This window comes from Narcine bancroftii, chromosome 5 (assembly GCF_036971445.1).
Source record: "Narcine bancroftii isolate sNarBan1 chromosome 5, sNarBan1.hap1, whole genome shotgun sequence".
In the NCBI taxonomy this organism is placed as follows: Eukaryota; Metazoa; Chordata; class Chondrichthyes; order Torpediniformes; family Narcinidae; genus Narcine; species Narcine bancroftii.
In genome coordinates, this window is record NC_091473.1 from 186,459,275 (window position 1) to 186,478,905 (window position 19,631).

General features: G+C 44.9%; 1 protein-coding gene across 3 annotated transcripts in view; it reads right to left on the reverse strand.

The window, feature by feature from the left end:
* Nucleotides 1-19,631, reverse strand: part of LOC138764357 (transcription factor 12-like) — a 117,928-nt gene that overhangs the window by 4,777 nt on the left and 93,520 nt on the right. For all 3 annotated transcript variants that reach the window (XM_069940180.1, XM_069940179.1, XM_069940181.1), the window contains 4 exons: nucleotides 11,578-11,698; nucleotides 8,223-8,391; nucleotides 6,455-6,684; nucleotides 5,555-5,696 (listed from right to left, as the gene is read on the reverse strand). In XM_069940180.1, coding sequence (XP_069796281.1) covers nucleotides 5,560-5,696; nucleotides 6,455-6,684; nucleotides 8,223-8,391; nucleotides 11,578-11,698 — 657 coding nt within the window. In that variant the 3' untranslated portion in view covers nucleotides 5,555-5,559. The remainder of the gene's footprint in view (nucleotides 1-5,554; nucleotides 5,697-6,454; nucleotides 6,685-8,222; nucleotides 8,392-11,577; nucleotides 11,699-19,631) is intronic.

Consider the following 19,631-nt stretch of genomic DNA (forward strand, 5'->3'; position numbering starts at 1 on the left):
CAGATTTACCACCCTCTGCCTGAAGAAATTTCTCCACATCTCTGTTCTTTTTTTTTTAAAAAAAACCCTAAATTATTAACAACAAAAAAAAAGTCCATGGTTACTTCTGGGGAGAAACTCAACCTTCGGTACCTCTGCTTCCATTCTAAGTGGATGTCCTTCGATCCTGAAGTTAAGCCCTCTTGTCCGAGACTCTCTCTTTCTACATCTACTCTGTCCACACCTTTCAACACACAAAATGTTTCAATGAGATGCCCCCCCTCATTCTCCTAAATTCCAACGCGTACAGATCAAGATCTGTTAAATGCTCCTCGTACAATAACCTTTTCATTCCTGGAATAATCCTTTGAACCCTCTCCTACGGCAACACCTCTTTTCTTAAATGAAGAGCCCAAAGCCACTCACAATACTCCCAAAAGTTTTTTTTCAGTCATTGCTATTTGTGGGAGAAAATTTTGAGCTAATTGTCCAAGATGAGAAGAACGTAGATTACAGGAGGAGCAGGAACAACCACCCTCCACTACACATCAGCAACTCTGTAGTAGAGAGTGGAGAGCACCAAGCTCCTTGGAGTTTATTTAACTAATGACTTATCGTGGATACTCAACATCTCACTTGCCAGGAAGGTGCAACAGCGACTGCACTTCCTAAGAGAACTGAGGAGGCCACCATCATAACAATCTTCTACCAGAGCTCTATCGAGAGCATCCTGGCCAGCTGCATCACCGTGTAGGTATAGTTGCTGCAGAGGAATAAATCGGAGGTCAACCTATAGAACCACATGAGTGGCAGAGAGGATCAATGGAGTGTCCCTTCTCCCCATTAATGTGATCCACCGGGATCAATGTCTGAATCATTGATGATCCCTTCCACCCCGCACACAGCATCTTTCAGCTGCTCCCATCGGGGAAGAGATACAGGAGGATCAGAGCCAGTACCACCAGGCTGAGGAACACCTTCTTCCCACGGACAGCAAGAATAATGAACGTCCAAAGGAACTGCTCACACTAACTCTCCAAGACTCTCATTTGCACAAAACAATATTTATTTTTATAGATATAATACTTGCCCTGCATATATTTTATTTGTGTGTTATGTCTGGTTGTATGTCTGTGTGTTTTGCACCGAGGACCAGAGAACACTGTTTCGTTGGGTTGTCCTTGTACAATCTTGACTGATTGTGGGAGTTTCCTGCATGTAAATTGCCTATCAAGTGTACTTGAAAAAATATTTTAATTGCTCGTAAACCAGTTTGAATCATTCTTAAGAACGTGAAAGTAATTTTTCTTACTTTCTTTCCTTATGACCTTGCACAGTAATCATTAGCCAACTGATTAAAGTTGAAGTGTAATTTCCTTTTCTCTGAGTTAAAACATTAAAAAGACATGAAACCTTCACCTGCTGTCAAATTCTTTTAAATATGAAGACATATTTAAAATATTTTTAAAAAACTATTAAATCCAAATATCACTAACTGCAGAAAATTCGGACACAAAAAGTATTCACAACCAAGCATGAATGACAGTTCCAAAGCAGACGAATGGCTGGGTTCCTGCAGTGATGCACCTATGACTGTGTGTCTCGATACGACAAGAATGCCATCTACAAACTTGATGACAATTCCCTGGTAGTGGGTTGTCTGAAAAAGGGGGGGGGGGGGGGGTTGAGTCAGTTTACAGGAGGGAGATGGAAAACTGGCCAAATGGTGCACCAACAACAAGCACACACTCAATGTCACCAAAACCAAGGAGCTGATTGTTGACTTCAGGAAGAGAAATCCAGAGGTGTACGAGCTAGAGATCATTGGGGTATAGGGGGATCAGAGGTGGAGAAGGTGAGCAAATTTAAGTTCTTGGGAGTCGCTATCTTGGAGGATCTTTCCTGGACCCAACACACTAACGGCATTGTGAAGAAAGCACGTCGACACCTCTACTTCCTCAGGAGTTTGCGGAGGTTCGGTATAACATTGGAATCCCTAGCAAATTTCTACAGATGTGTGGCAGAAAGTGGGCTGACCGACTGCATCATGGTCTGGAATGGGGACACCAATACCCCTAAGCAAAGAGCCCTGCAAAAGATAGTGGACACAGCCCAGGACATCACAGGCAACCCCCCTCCCCCCCCAGTCAAGATCATCTATAGGGAATGCTGCCATTGGAGAGCAGCAATGATCATCGAAGATCTGCATCACCCAGCACACACTCTGTTCTCATTTCTACCATCGGAAAGAGGTCTCGGTACCACCAGGTTCAGGAACAGCTGCTACCCCTCCACTATCAGACTCCTTAACAACAAACTCAATCAGGGATTCATTTAAGATCTCTTATTTTTGCACTTTATTGTTTTTTTCTTTCTATGCTGAACAGTTTGTTTACATCTCTTTATTTGTTTACATGTGTACATTGTGTACAGTTATTTTTTTGCACTACCAAGAAGTGGTAATTCTTGCCTGGCCCGCAGGAAAGGGAATGTCAGCGTTGTCTGTGATGTCATTATGCTATAGGTGCTCTGTGATTAGGAAGGGATTGATTAAGGTGGGATGTGGGTGGAAAGAGAAAGTTTGAAAACCGCTGTTTTAATCGTCCCCAATGGACTCGTTATGTGCACAGGTTCAGAACTCCTAAGGAAACAGGCCAATGACAATTTTTCTCAAGCAAAATATTTCAGTAACAATTGGGTCTAAGGCAGTGATTCTCAACCTTCCCTTCCCACCAACAGCCCACCTTAAGCAATCCCTTACTAATCACAGAGCCCCGATGGCATGGAGAATGCTTAAAGTGGAAGAGAAAACATGCAGATGTTGTTGAAAATTTTCAATAAATATTTAGTTCGGCCCTCGACTTAGTCCAAGTTTTTAATTTTGGCCCTCCGTGAATTTGAGTTTGACACCCCTGGTCTAACGGAACCACCCCTATATTCACTCTCCTATCTGCTTCCCTATCAGTCCTGTTCCCTTCCCCCTGCCAAATTAGTTTAAATCAAATCCGACAGCATTTTTAAACCTAACTGCCAGTATATTGGCCCCCGTTGCATTCAGGTGTAAACCATCCCTCCTGTAGAGGTCTTGTCTTCCCCAGAAGAGATCCCAATGGTCAATTAACCTGAATCCCTGCACTCTGCACCATTCCTTCAGCCACACATTAAACCTCCTGATTTTATTATTTTTGCCCCCACCCAAGCTCAGCACAGGTAGCAGCCCCGAGATTACAATCCTGGAGGTCCTGCTTCTTAACCTCCTTCTGAGCTCACGGTAGTCCCTCTTTAGGATCTTCTCCTTCATCTTATCCACGTCATTTGTACCCATGTGTATCAGGACTTCTGGCCGTTCACCTCCCTCCCCCCAGGATATCCTGAACCCTATCCGAGACGTCTCGCACCCTGGCTCCTGGGAAGCAACGCACCATACGAGAACACTTGTCAGGTTCGCAGAATCTTTTGTCTGTTCCCCTGACGATGGAGTCCCCAATGACCACCTTGTTCCCCTTCCTTCCTTTCCGCACCACCGGTTCCCTTGGTGCAACCTCTGGCAGGAACTGCAAACAAAGTCTCAAGATTGGAGACTTACATGTTTTACTCTTGATTGGAACTGGGATTTCAGGGTTGAGGTTTGGAAACATCTCAACATACTGGTAGAACATTGGAACCCCCCCCCCCCCAACAAGCGAGCAATTTATAAAGTGTCAATTTTAAATAAAAATGTACAATTTTTTGCTGAGCAGATAATTCAGGAATACAGAAAAATCCAAAGATGTGAAGTGAAGTCAAAGATGCAATCTTGATGAATGGGATGGTGTCAAAGGGCAGGAAATCCTCCTGTTCTGTTTGTGTGGATGAATGAAGACTAGATGGAAGAATGAGGGGTGACCTTATCCAAACGTGTAAGATGTTGAGACTTTTTCACAGGGTTTGTGGTGGGGGTGGGGGGGTCCTCAATCAAGGACACACAGTAACAATTTAATGGGCTACAAGTCACTTAAAACAGAGTTACAGAGAAATGTCTTCTCACAAAGTAGTGACTCCTTGGAAATATTTTGTCCAAGATAGTGGTGGAGGCCAGTGCTCTATATTTAAGTTAAAGATTGGTAAATTTTTGAAAGATCGAGGAATTGAGGAGATGGGGAAATTACACAGCAGTTGAGACCAGCATAGCCTGATGGGGGCTGCTATTTTTTGTGACACCACATAGCAATGCATTACTGTCACTGAGATCACTAAGGACAAAAGAAATAGGGGCAGGAGTTGGCCATCTAGCCCATCGATCCTGCTCCACCTTTCAATGGCTGATCTGATGACAGGCACATCACCATCTACCTCCCTTTTCCCCATATCCTTTAATTCCCCTACTATGTAAAAATCTATCCAACCTTGTCTTAAATACATTTACTGAGATCGCCTCCACTGCTCCACTGGACAGCAAATTCCACAGATTCACCACCCTCCGGGAAAAGCAGTTTCCCCCTTATCTCCGTCCTAAATCTACCATCTTGAATATTGAGGATATGTCCCTTAGTTCTGGTCTCCCCCAACCAATGGGAATAACTTACCTACCAGTCCTGGATTACTCACTTTTTCCTTATAGGCCAACCCCCTCATCTCTGGAATCAACCTGGTGAACCTCCTCTGCACCACCTCCAAAGCCAGTATATCCTTCCTCAAGTTAGGAGACCAGAACTGCACATAGTTCTCCAGATGTGGCCTCACCAGGACCTTGTACAGTTGAAGCATAACCTCCCTGCTCCAAAATTCAATCCTTCTGGAAATGAAGGCCAACGTTCCATTTGTCTTCTTGTTACCCTGCTGCACCTGCAAACCAACCTATTGCGATTCATGAACAAGCCCTCCCAACTCCTCCTGCAATAGCTTGCTATTTAAATAATAATCTGATCTTCCATTTTACCTTCCAAACTGGATAACTTCACATCTACAAACATTGTCCTCCATGTGCCAGACTCTGGCCCTCTCACTTATCCTATCTAGATCTCTCTGCAGACTCTCCACATTCTCTGAACAATTTGCTTTTCCACTCAATTTAGTGTCATCAACAAACTTAAGATACCCTGCACTCTGTCCCCTCTTCCACAACGTTAATGTCTATCATGCCCAGCATTGCCTCCTGTGGCACTATGGGCCCGATATCAGAGATTGCAAGATTGTCATTCAGAAACCCTCTGACTTCCTATCTCCCCACACAAGATCGGCATGGTTGGCATAACGGTTAGTGCAATGCCTTTACAGCGCCAGTGATCGGAACTGGACCGGGGTTCAAATCTCACCCTGTCTGTAAGGAGTTTGTATGTTCTCCCTGTGTCTGTGTGGGTTTTCCCTGGGGGCTCCAGTTTCCTCCCATCATCGTTCAAAAATGTACCGGGAGGTGTAGGTTAATGGGGTGTAATTGGGTGATAAGGACTTCTGGGTCAAAATGGCCTGTTACCTGTATGTCTAAAATTTTAAAAAAGTTAAAATTGCACTGTTCCTATCGAAAGTGTAAAGTACCTGAAAATTTTTTAAAAATTAAAATTAAAATTGCACTGTTCCTAACGAAAGTGTAAAGTACCTGGTTCACATATGACCCATTGGGTTAGCAGCGTCACCAAGTCCCTGATGAACCACCAGATGTGCAGATGTGGATTCAACACTGGAAATCTTCTCCTCTTCTCTTCTCTTAAGACAAGCAGCTTTAGGGTTTAGATTCCGCTCTGTGGGAACAAATCATACAGTTTTTGCGTATGAATTCTTCAGAATTATACTGAAGGAACATCACAAACTGATTGGTGACCAAGTAAAACCCTGGGCTGCTCACATTTGTAGTGCCACATGTGCAGTCAATCAAAGAGCTCGGCTCAGGGGTAAATGTGCTAAAATCCATAAAGGTTAATTTAACGTTTCTCCCATTTCCTACAAGATGCAACAAATCTGAAATTATCTTTGTGTTCAGTTTGAAGTTGTCCATCATAATCCTCAATTTTTTTTTTCAAACAGCAAACCTTTTGAGAACATTTGTTGTTCAGAGTTATAAACATGTTTCTATTATGCAGTAAAACCCCTGTCCAAATTTCCTGACCTCACCATCGGTTCGCCAATCGTGCAACGCAAATTCACAAGCAACAGGAAAATTCCCTTATCCGGCATCTACCTATCATCGTCGAGGACCCCCACCTCACCCGGCACACGCTCTGTGTTCTCGCTGCCGCCGTCAGGAAAGAGGTGTCGGGGCCACAAGACTCTGCCCCCCCCCCCCACCCCAGGTTCAGGAACTGCTCCACTGTCAGACTCCTCCACCACCAACTCAATCAGGGCCCTCACTTGTGCACGTGTAGTTGAGTCGGAAAAATCAAATATTGTTCCTGTGATTTACGGGTGATCTTGGTGGGATAACAGCATGAGGCCGTGCTTGGTGCATGAAACCATCGACCAATTTCTGAACTCTTCGAGGTGCTGGGTTTTACCAACTGACCTCTGACTTGTTGCTCCAGCCCCAGAATAACGGAGACAGCCTGGTGGAGAATCAGAAGCTTCGTCTGCGGTTTGTCATTCTTCATGTGCAGCTGGCACATCCGCCCCAGCTCCTTAAACGCCTCGTTGATGTCCCGCACACGGAGGCGCTCGCGGGCGTTGTTTGCCATCCTCCGGTCCTTCTCTCGCTCAGCCTTCTGCTCGGGATTCAAGTCATCGTCCTCGTGATTGCTGAAACAAGTCAAAACAGGTGGCTTTCACATAGAACGCTACAGCACACTACGGGCCCTTCGACCCGCGAACTTGTGCCTACCTATGTTTTTGCTGCTTCGTCAGGCTGCACGTGTACACTCAGATGACAATAAACTTGACTTGATTTGTCTTGAAAATATTGCAACAAAAAAAACCCGAAACCCTTCCTATCTCGTAACCAACTATTTTTCTTTCATCCATGTGCCTGTCCAAGAGTCTCTTAAACATCCATAATGTTTCAGCCCCCAACACTACCCCTGGCATCCACAATTCTCTGTATAAGAGATTTACCCCTGATGTCTCTCCTAAACTTTCCTCCCTTCACTTTGAACAGACCTCCTCTGGTGTTTGCTATTCCCGCCCTGGGGAAAAAGGTGCTGGCTGTCTACCCTATCTACGGATCTCAGAATCTTTTTCATCCTTCTTCAATCCAAAGAAAGAAGTCATCGCTCTCAAACCTTGCCTCATGAGACACATTTTCCAATCCAGGCAACATTGTGCTAAATTTCCTCTGCACCCTCTCCATACCTCCACATCCTTCCCATAATGAGATGACCAGAACCGAACACAATACTTTAAATGTGGTGTCACCATAGATTTGTAGAGGTAAAACACGACAAAAGCATAATGTTTCGTTTCAAGCCAATTCCCTTTTAGATTGCTTTCACAGTGCCAGCATTGGCATGGTGGGCCAAATGGCCTCTTTCTAATATACATTAAAACCCCTGGTATCTTGGAATTAAGCAACCAACAAAAAAATTTAAGGAAAATAAATTTAAAAATAAAATAAATAAGAATAAAATGATAGGTAAAAATACATAAATTTTAAATAGTAAAACTCAATGTTCTCTGAAGTAACATATACACCTCTGGTGAAGATGGGAGCAGTGGATGGAGGGCCCTGGTCGGGCTTTGCTCGTAGCAGCTGTTTGAATAAAACTGTGTGAAACAGCAATGGCGTTGCCCAGAATGAAGAGCTGGTTGATGCTGCTCGCCGTTGGGGTGACTCTCTTAATGTGTCTCCTTATCCCTTCTTAGTAAGAGTCCGCCCGGTCAGAGGCTTTATTTGTAAACTCAGGGGAAGGGGATATTAATTATCTATAACGTTATTGTTCTTCTTTCGGGCGGCTCCAGGGAGGGGGAGGAACCTGCAGATGCAGCGATTATTAAATGATTTCAAAGAATATGACTGAAAAAAAAAATCGAGCAGCAACAATACTCCTGCACCATTTAAATTTTAAATTTTAAATTTTGACATACAGCACGGTAACAGGCCCTTTCGGCCCATGAGCTCGTGCTGCCCCATTACAACCATTTGACCTACAACCCCCAGTACATTTTTGAACGGTGGGAGGAAACCAGAGCACTTGTAGGAAACCTACGCAAACACAGGAAGAATGCACAAACTCCACACAGATAGCACCCGATTCAAACCCAGGTCGTTGGCGCTGTAACATCATTACACTAAGTAACTGTGCCGCCCTGCTCTTTACCACCTGCTGCTGTACTTCTTTTACCTTGATCGGCTTCGACCTGATTTGTCTTTCCTGTGATCCTCGCCTTCATCGTCCTCGGACAAGTCATCTTCCAGCTGAGAGCTCAGGCTGTTCTCCTTCTCCTTCTCGTCCCCTTTGGCCTCTGTGGAGATGGTGGAAGAGAGCGCTTGCGCTCCTGATGTGAAAGCAGCTAAAAGATGTAGAGAGACCAGTCTGTATATTTCTCCCAATGTTCAGACATCCAAATGACAACTTACATTACCAAAACATGCTGAGAAATGCTTGTGTATAAAATTTGACATCATAAGACCATAAAACAGCAGAGCAGAAATTGGCTTTTCAGCCCGTCGAGTCTGTCCCGCCATTCAATCATGAACTGATCTATTTCCCCACTCAGCCCCACTGCCCATCCTTCTCCCCATAACCTTTGACGCCCTGGCTAATCAAGAACCTCTCAATCTGTGCCTTAAATACACCCAACAACCCGGCCTCCACAACCACCTGCAGCGACACATTCCACCGATTCACCGCCCTCTGGCGGAAGGAATTCCTCCGCATCTCTGATCTAGGTGGGCGCCCTTCAATCCTAAAGTTGTGCCCTCTTGTCCCAGCCAGTGTTTCTCAACCAGTGGGCCGTGGTATGGTAGGCCAGAAGCCAGATGGGGAACCACTGCCCTGGACTCCCTCATCATAGGAAACAACCTTTCTACGTGACACAAAGAAATACAAAAAGTGATAATCAAAGCATAAAGAGGAGTGAGCTTTAAGGAGAGGGGGGATGGGAGCCAACAGTGTTGGTGTTCCAAGATGTGTGCATCCTTGTCTTAGGTAGTAGGAGCAGTGGATTTTGTAGATACTGTGAAGATTTCCCACGGGGAGCCTGAGGCTCCAGCTAATAGGAGAACAAAGAAACATGCGATGGGCTGCTGTAAAAGCAAAGGATGAGGCAGAAGTCCTGCTAAAGCTACAGTGCCAATCGAACTTTGTCAAATTTTATTCAGCTTATGAACTTTAGACATTTCCGCTCATGGTTATTGCACCAAGTTCAACATTATGTCTTCTTGGAAGCTCATCAGAAGAAGATGCTGAACTTTGGTCTGTTGCAGTTCTGTGCCTTGATATACAGTAGGCTAAAATATATAACAAGCAAGCACGGTAGATAGAGGGGAGCAAATGGTCATTGTTTACTTGGATTTCCACAAGGCATTCGATAAGGTGCAGCATAAAGACTTATACATGATAAGGATGCAGAGTTGGGGGTGATGCATTAGCATGGATAGAGGATTTGTTAACCAACAGAAAGCAGAGAGTTGGGATACAGGTTTGGCAATCGGTGGTGAGCAAGCAGGTTGCCGCAGGTGTCGGCGCTGGGCCCACACTGTTTACAATATATATTAGTGATGTGGGACAGAGTGCAGTGTATCTAATTTTGCTGATGACACAAAATTGAGTAATACAGCAAATTGTGCAGAGGATATGCCGCATCTACACAGAGAGAGAGAGAGAGAGAGAGAGAGAGAGAGAGAGAGAAAGAGAGAGACAATAGATAGATTACGAGAGTGGGCAAGAGTCTGGCAGATGGAGGACAATGTTAGTATATGTGAAGTGATCCACTTTGGGAGGCAAAATGGAAGATCAGATTATTATTGAAATGGCAAGCGATTGCAGCGGGACTTGGGAGGGCACATGCATGAATCACAAAAAGTTGGTTGGCAGGTGCTGCAAATGGAAGGTTGGCCTTCATTGCTAGAGGGATTGAATTTGGGACTGTACAAGGTCCTGGTGAGGTGCATCTGGAGCGCTGTGTACAGTTCCAGTCTCCTTACTCGAAGGATGGACTGGCTTTGGAGGGGGTGCAGATTCACCAGGTTGATTCCAGAGATGAGGGGGTTGGCCTATGAGGAGAGATTGAGTCGTCTGGGGCTGGACTCGCTGGAATTTAGAAGAATGAGAGGGCATCTTACAGAAACAAATAAAATTATGAAAGGCATAGATAAGATAGAGTTGTTTCCATTGGTGGGGGAGACTAGAACTAGAGGACATAGCCTCAAGATCCAGGGGAGTAGATTTAGGACAGGGGTGAGGAGCAACTGCTTTTGCCAGAGCGTTGTGAATCTATGGAATTCGTTGCCTGTTCAAACAGTGGAGGAGACCTCAATAAATATATTAAGGTTGGATGGAATTTTACATTGGAGGGGAATTAAGGGATATGGGGAAAAGGCAAGTAGGTGGAGATGAGCCTGTCATCACGATCTGGCTCAACGGGCGGATGGCCAACTCCTGCTCCTATTCCTAACGCTCTTACATAAACTGCAACCAGGGTGCACCAAGGGTGCAGGGAATGAATGGTCAGGGCAGTTGATCACTCTGGCCAATGCATCTAAGCTACCATCTCTAATTCAACAAGGCAGCCCCAATTACCTTCCACGCCTTGAACATTTACACCCTCCAATACATGGAGCGAGTGCCACTTTCAAAATCTTTTGGCGTTTCGGACGTTTTCCCAAGCTCACGACATCTAATACCAAAACGACGAGGCTGACAGAATCACTGCTTGTAGCTCTCTCCTCTGGAGGATGTTTAAAGTCACCTCTTTCAAAAGCAAACGACAGAGGTAGTCCAGATGACAGAAGATGCTTTATTGAATTCTCATCTAACGACAATGACTGACGCAATCGTGTATCCTACCTCACAGCGTGGAATGCTTGGTTCCAAATGCTGCAGTTACATTTATATACACAACACTCATCAAATCACTAAAGTCCTTAAAATTAGTCCTGAGCAGTGGCGGCTGGTTCAGCTCACAGGCAGCCACAACTAAAGACAGCAGCTCGTAACCACCACATTGAGGATGCTACGTTCTACCAGTGGGATGTCTTGGGGGTGAATGAAAAGCCCTGTGATGAGATCGTTCCAGGGTCAAGAGCTAATAAGCAGACAGGGCCTTTAAATACAGAAGGATTGGGGGGGTGGAGGGAGGGTGCAGGTTACATAATAAAAGAGTGGCACTGCTGGAGCTGAGATGCGAGGGTACCAAGGGCACTATGTCCGAGGCTCGGATCTGGAGCCCGGGTTGCTGATGGTTTGAACTGGAATCTGGGTGGCTGTAGAGGCTGCAGGAGCGCTGGAGGAAAATCCATGGACACCGGGTAACTCTGGTGGGGGGCGGGGGCTTTTCTTTTGCTTCTCTTTGTCTGACTGTAAGGGGCGCCCAACAATTTCTGCTGATGGCAAATCTATCTGCCTTACAGTAGGCTAAGGGCAATCTTGAGTAATATTACACTGTTTTTTTAATTACATAACAATAAAGGAATCTTGAAAAGAACTGGTTAGAACGGCACATTTATTTTGTGCCCGTGAGTGGGCATTACCTTACCTCGACACACATCCTGAGCCTGGTGGTTGAGACCTGCTGCTGCAAGGGCTGCAGACACCACACTGGGTAGGCCCGTCAAACTCGAGTGGATGTTGGTTGCATCATCCCGATGAGAGGCAGTCTGCGGAAAGAAAGCATTGGACAATGTTAGCATGGGCATGGAAAGATTAAGTCAACACCTACCGGCATGCACAGTACATTGGCTTGGCCTGAACAAGGAGAAATAGGGCAGGAACCATAGATACAATCCGAACAAACAATCTGATATCAGATTTATGGTCAGAGTAGATTCATGACATCACATACAATCCTGAGATTCTTTTCCCTGCGAGCACGGAAGAGTTTCTACCATTTGCTGGTGCATTAAAACTCTACTCAATGTACACATGTAAACCACTAAAGAAAAGTAAACAAATGATTTGTATTAGTGAATCGCCAAATTTATTCAGAACCTTGGGTTTTTACGAATATTTACAATCCTAATGTAGATGGTGAAAAATTTATTTCAGGTGCTTTTCTTGATTTGGTACAAACAGATGGAAATGTAATAATTGGTGGAGATTTTAATTGTTGCTTAGATCCAATTTTAGATAGATCTACAAAATCTTTGGTTAAGACGAAGACGGCTAAAAAAATTATGACATTGATGGAAGAATTAAACTTGGTAGATGTTTGGAGATGGGGAAAAAGTAAACAAACCAACTGTGCAATAAATTCGGAGAGAAAGAATAAAATGCAAAAGTAAGAGTCCTTAAATGAGGACTGTGCGTTCACAACTGGCGATAACGAAATATCTTTGCCCTCCTGTGGACGCTGCAAGACCGGCCGAGTTCCTCCAGCATTTCTGTGTGTTGCCTACTTTGGAGTTCTGCTACAATGCAGATGTCAACTTGAGGTAAGAGCACTAGGTGGCGCCCATGTCTGCCAGAAACATTTCAGAATGCTCCACCAAATTGATGTACAACCTGCTCGAGTGGTTCGCATTTCGACTATTCCTGACTGCATTTATTTTGTGTCCCAGGGTGTAGAAGATGATAGTATTGAGAAGTTACTGTAATATCGGCAAGGTTAACGAGGACAATTGAGGGGTGGCTTCACGGTTAGTGTAGTGGTTAGCCCGATACTGTTACAGCCCCAGCAACCGGGGTTCAAATCCCGCGTTGTCTGTAAGGAGTTTGTACGTTCTTCCTGTATCTGCATGGGTTTCCTCCCACCCTTCAAAAAACACACTGGGTTGTAGGTCAATCGCAGGGGTGGCCAAACTTACTCAACGCTTATTCATTTGTTATTTTTTAAACTGCTAATTTATGTTACTTTCAATAATCTAAAAGTACACATACTGTATATACTCAGGTAATAGTCGAATTTTGTTGGCCAATTTGGTTGAAAATTTAGGAGATCAACTACCTTTGACCATGGTAAGCACCTGCATCGTTCGAGACGTCGGGAACTCAGATGGGCGCGTGGCTGGGTGTCTGAGATTGGGTGGTAAGTCTGCATTTGAGTTGTCGGCATCAGATGGGCAGGCGGCTGGGACCTGGTCGAGAGTCCGTGGCCGGGGCTCGGATGGGAAGGAGGTCAGGTCATATGGAGCTTGGATGGACAGGTGGCCTAGGAGAGAGTGTAGGGTCAGGGCATCAGGAGCTGAGGTGGGCACGCAGCTGGGGCCTAGGCAATGGCCCATGGTCGGGGCATTGGGAGCTCCTGTGGGCAGGTGGCTGGGGCCAAAAGTAAGGAGGTCGACTTTGATATGGTACCAAATATTTTCAATTGCAAGTCACGCCCACTAAAACTTCTGATGAGCTTCCAAGAAGACATAATGTTGTATAGCTTGTACAATTCCTGTCTCAGCCAACCTATTTCCGTGAGCTGCACTTTATATGTCACAGAACCGCATGTGGCCCGCAAGCCGCGACTTGGCACACCTGGTCAATTGAGCGGCACATGCTTATGGGTCGAAGGGGCCTGATACGGTGCTGTACGTCTAAATTTAAAATGAATAAAATTTAAATTTAAAATTTGATAGAGGTCTACAAGATTACGAGAGGCATAGATAGGGTAGTCCGCCAGCACCTTTGTCCCGAGGCAACAGCAGCGAATACCAGGGGACATCTGCACAAGGTGAAGGGAGAAAGATCATGACAGATGTCAGGGTTATTTTTTTTTACACATAAAGTGGTGGGTGCCTGTAATGAATTGCCAGTGTAGGCTGGTACAGTGAGGACACTCAAGACTCTTAGAACTCATGGATGCAAGGAAAATGGAGGGTTATGGATGTATGGTAGGAAAGTTCGATTGTTGATTACATTTAAAAATATAGGTCACATAACATGGTGGACCTAAGGGCCTGTACTGTGCTGCAATATGTATCTACAATGCAGAGATGCACTGAAATTCATACCTGCTGCAACCACACAGGTACGTAAGTGACGCTAACTACAGTAAAACCACTGGCATCCAGAAACTAAGCAACTGGCAGCTTCAAGCAACCGGCAAAACAAAAAAAATCAAGGAAAAATAGGCAAGGTACACGAGTTTAACATTGTAAAGGTAAATGGTCTCTGAAGATGGGAGCAGCGGAGGGAGGGCCTTGATCGAGCTTTGCTCGAGGCAGCTATTTGAATAAAGTTGTCTGAAACGGCAATGGCGTCGCCTAGGATGAAGAGCTAGCTGGTTGATGCCACTCGCCATTGGGGTGACTCTCTTAAAGTGTCTCCTTATCCCTTCTTAGTTAGAGTCGGAAGTTTTACCTGGGTGGGGTGGGGGGGGGGGGCGGGGTTAATCATCTGTAATGTTATTGTTCGTCTTTCAAGCGGCTCTGTGGAGGGGGAGGAACCTGCAGATGCAGTGACGGTTAAACGTTTTCAAAGACTGCGACTAAAAATAAAGTAAAATGCTTTAAAGTTTATGTATTCATGCAAGTGAAGTTTGTTCAGTGGAAGTATAGTGTAGTATTTTTGTCTTTTAAACTGTTAATGCAGGTGTAAGAGCAAGTCTCAGCAAGTGGAAAATATACTTATTCGGCTTCTACCAATCTCCATAGGTGCTGGATACAAGGGAGTTTTATTGTACATAGATAAATATTTACAGTTACATTTAGTGCAAGAAAAGTGACATTTCAATAGTGCAGGGAGATTTTTGGGCAGTTTCTGGTTAGGTTAGATTCAAGTGCCTGTTGGAAAAATCTTTTCTTGAACTTAGAAATGCCAGAATTCAGGATTCTGTACCTTCTACCTGAAAGGAGGGATTGTGAGCTGGGTGATGGGGATCTTTTGTGGTGGTTTTTAAATTTTAATTTCAACATACACCACAGTAACAGGCCCTTCCAGCCCACTCCGGCCAATTAACCTACAACCCCCGGTACATTTTGAAGGGTGGGAGGAAACCCACGCAGACATGGGGAGAACGTACAAACTCCCTACAGACAGTACCAGATTTGAACCTGTGATCTTGGGCAGTGCAGCAGCATTGCACCAACTGCTGCTCCAATTGTGCTACCCTTAAGGTAGCACCTCAATGGACAGGACGTCAGAGCCCGTGATAGACTTGGCTAGGATTTCCACCTTCTGCAAATTTCAGCGCTCCTGGGGCCACAAGTTTCCAAACCAGGCTGTGATACAACCAGTCAGAGTACCTTCCAGTGACTAAACGGGGGCCACGTTAGGAGTGCCCCGTTTGCTGATGAAGGCAGGGCTAATCAATTCTCAATGTGGATATCCATACATCTCTGTTGCTGTATTTTGCCAGAGCCCTGGCCTCCGTACTGGAAAGTTGAGAGCACCAAGTTCCTTGGAGCCCATTTAAGTAGTGACCTATACTGGACACACATCACCTCCCTTGTCAGGACTGCACTTCCTGAGAAGACTGAAGTGGGCACGACCACATCAGCCTTCTGCAGGAGCTCTTTGGAGAGCGGCCTGGCCGGGTACATCACAGTTGCTGCAGAGAAATGGACCGTAAGAGTGGCAGAGAGGATCGCTGGAGACTCTCTCCTCCCCATCGACGCGACCTACTGGGATCGTTGTCTGAAGTAGGTGCGCAAAATCGTTAAGGACTCCTTCCACCCGGCACACAGCATCTTTCAGATGCTCCCTTTGGGAAAGGGATACAGAGCCAGAACCACCAGGCTGCTTCTTTCCACAGGCAGTGAGACTGCTGAATGACTGAATAGCTGTCAATCCCTCCAAGACTCTATTATTTATTCACACGCCGCATAACGTCCATTTAGGCAATGTCCGACCGCATATATGTCCATGGTCCCATAAGGTTATGATAGATTATCCATCGCCTATTTCTGTATTTGTGGTTTGCATATTTTTAATGTTCCAAATTGAAATCAGTTCATGTTAATGATTTAATCAAAACAATTATCTGGTTACATGTAGAGAATGGGATGTAGTGGACGTACCCAGATAATATGGAGTTTGTACAATGTCCAAATCGCATAACGTTCTGTTCCACAGAGTGTGTCATGGACGTTAAGTGGCGCATGACAGTATTCATTTGTGTGTGTGTGTGTGTGTGTGTGTGTGTGTGTGTGTGTGTGTGTGTGTGTGTGTGTGTGTGTGTGTGTAAGGGTGTGTGCGCGTGAGTAAATGTATGTGCGTGAGTTTTTATATATATATATATATACTGCATATAAATCATTTCTAAATGTGTGTGTGTGTTTTTACACCAAGGACCAAACAATGCTGTTTCATCGAGCTGTACTTTACAATTGGATAATAGGAATAAACCTGAACTTGAACAATGACTTAGCCTCCAAAGTGACCAACAAAATCACTAAATACGAAAACAAGGGGATGACACTTAACAGTGCCAGAGCTGTTCTACAATCAAAGAATTGCCAAAAGGAGGTCCCTCGCCCCTTTGAATCTGAGCCTCGTTGTCTTTCCCCCACAGCACTGCAAGGCATCGTCCTGCAATTCCCTTAGCGCCAAGGAATCCCACACCACCACCCCTTTTAGGCAGAAAGTTTTATTGCTTATACAGCCCTTGCTTCTTTTGCTCCAAACTTTAAATCAGAAGCACCACAGAACATGTTGCCCCAGAGATGTACAATCCAGTGATTATTGGGTGGATCAGAGGTGGAGAGGGTGAGCAAATTTAAGTTCTTGGGAGTCACTCTCTCAGAGGATCTTTCCTGGACCCAACACACCAATGACATAATGAAGAAAGCACATCAGTGCTTCTACTTCCCCAGAGGTTTGTGGAGGTTTGTAATGACATCAGAAACCCTGGCAAATTTCTACATCACGGTCTGGTTTATGGGACACCAATACCTGCAAACAGTCCAGGACCTCACATGCAAACCCCTTACCCCACCACTGAGAACATCCACAGGGAACCGCTGCTATCGGAGATAAGTTGCAATTATCAAGGATCCACATTACCCAGCATGCTCTCTTTCTCACTGCTACCATCAGGAAAGATATCGATGCCACAAGACTCGCACCACCAGGTTCAGGAACAGCTGTTACTCCTCCAACATTAGACTCCTCAACAACAAACTCAATCAGGGACTCATTTAAGGACTCTTACTTTTGCACTTTATTGATTTTTTTCCCCTCTGTATTGCAGTCTGTTTACATTTCTTTATTTTTTTTTATACATCTTCTTGAGTACAGTTTTTTTGCACTACCAATATGTGGTCATTTTGCCTGGGCCACAGGAAAAAGAATCTCAGGGTTGCATGTGATGTCATGTATGTACTCCGACAATAAAATCTGAACTTTAAGCCTCCCAATTCATACAATTCTATGCATGCCTGATGCACATTACCTGATCAATTTGCAAATAAGAAGGACTGAAACAAAAGTCTGGACTTGGATCCTGCAAGGCACAGATTTTCACATGCGTAGTGTTGAAAGAATACGATACCCTCGTACGCGTTTCTTGGCCAGCATATTCTAATGATCCACAGGCACTGCCATGAATTACCACTCATTGCAGAATGAAAACTGGCTGCCTGCCGTCCGATGAAAATCTATATTGCAAACCTCATGTTTTACTATTTCTGGAAACCCAGAATATCAGATTTCCTGACTAACGTTTGAGAGGATTCAGCTTATTACTGAAGAAGACCTTCGGGCTTTCTATCCTCGCTGCGTGAAGATTCCAACCTTCAGCGGCCTCGGTTTAATTTTCTGCCCCATTTTCTGAATTCACACCCTCAAAGGAATTTCTTTCCATCTGGGTTATCAACTGATTTCGCCTGACAAACTCAGTTCGGAGCATGATCACAGCACAGTAAGTGCAACGCTGTTACAGCGAGACCAGTGTTCAAATCCATCTGAAAGGCATTTGTACGTTCTCCCCGTATTTATTTCCTCCAGGTGCTCCGAGGGTCGTAGGTCAATTGGGGTGTAATTGGGTGGCACGGGCTTGTGGGCTGAAAGGCCTGTTACCATACTGTGCGTCTAAATTTTTAAAAAATGGTCTTTTAAAAAAACTGCCAATGCGGGAAGCTGGAGCAAGGCGAAGCTGGAGAGACTCAGCAACTTCGCGAGTAGAAGTAATGTAATGATAATGGATTGTACAAAGTCATTGGCTGGTAAAGGCATGGGCTGGCCCGCCCCCTGATGACACTCTCCCCTGTGGCCTAGGCCATAAAGGACGAGCCACCTCTCCCTTCCCTGCACTTCCCTAGCTTGGATTCGGGCCAGCTCAAGTCTTCTGTACAATAAAGCCTATCGTTCCCCTCAGTCTTTGTCCTTGTGGTTATTGGGGCAACTGGTAGTCAGTCAACGGTTCACATTGAGTCTAAAGTAGGAAGGGATAATATCAAGGATTTTATACTGGGACTTTTTCTGCAGTACATTCTTTTTTGTTCTATTACATGTCAATAAAAAGAATCGTGAATCTTGAAATTCCAGACCTCAGGCCCTATTGGCTTTGCAAGGTGCATGGAAGGGACACAGGGATCTCAGAGAGTTGCTGCAATGAAGGAGTGGCCAAAACTGCCCGAGAAATGGGCAATGAGGCTGAGATTCTAAATGTAGTTTAAATCCACTAAAGATGCTTTACATTCAGGAAGTGAAAGCCACATCCCATTTGATATTGGCCCAATACCTGCAACTTTCCAACAGGTCTCACCACATCGCAGAAAGGAACTGGAAGCTCACCTGCTTTATTTTTCTCTCCTCTCCGACCCCAGTTATGTTTTGCCCACAGCAGACTGTTCATAGCTGGAATAATTCAATGGTATAAACAGGATGAGAAGCTAACCACACTATTTGGTGGGCCAGCTGTTCTTGCAGCACCACAGAACAGCCAGGACTTAAAAGACTTAGATTTCTGTAGCTCCTTCATGGATTCAGGATGTCCAGATGTGCTTTATAAACAATGAAATACTTCTAAAATGTAGTCACTGTTGCAAGATAGGAAGGATAATAAGCCCATATCCACAAGACGACAAGACACAGGGGCATAAACAGGCTATTCAGCCCATCGAGTCAATTGTAAGGTCCCACTCAGCCCCAGTGCCCGGCCTTCTCCCCATAATCCAGAACCCAGCAATCTCTGACCTAAAGGGAGGGCCTTACGGCAGACTAAGTGTAATTTTGTGTAATACAGTAATCCTATTATCCAGAATTCAAACAACTGGCTGCCTCATGCAACTGGCAAAAAATCCGTGGAAGTTATTTATATTAAAAAAAAATACGGGTTTAAAATCGGCCATCATAAAACCACGCAGTCTCAAGCAACCGGAAAAGTCACTTATCCAGCATCTATCAATCTCCATAGGCGCTGGATACCAGCGGTTTTACTATACAGGTAGTCCTCAAGTTATGTCCCCGTTCTGACCGACCAGTTGTATCTCAAAATGGACGTACGTCGGAAATGCACTGTATCTTGATGTTGGTCATCAAATACAACATGCCGGTAACCAAGGCCAACTCTCGCGAGAGGTTAGCCACCCCTGCCAACCTCTCACGAGAGGCGTTATTTTCCATAGATAGGCCCCAACTTTCACCATAAAAGCCTAATTTTTATACTTATTCTTTAGAACCATAGGATGCTGCAACATAGAAAACAACATTTGGCCCTTCTAG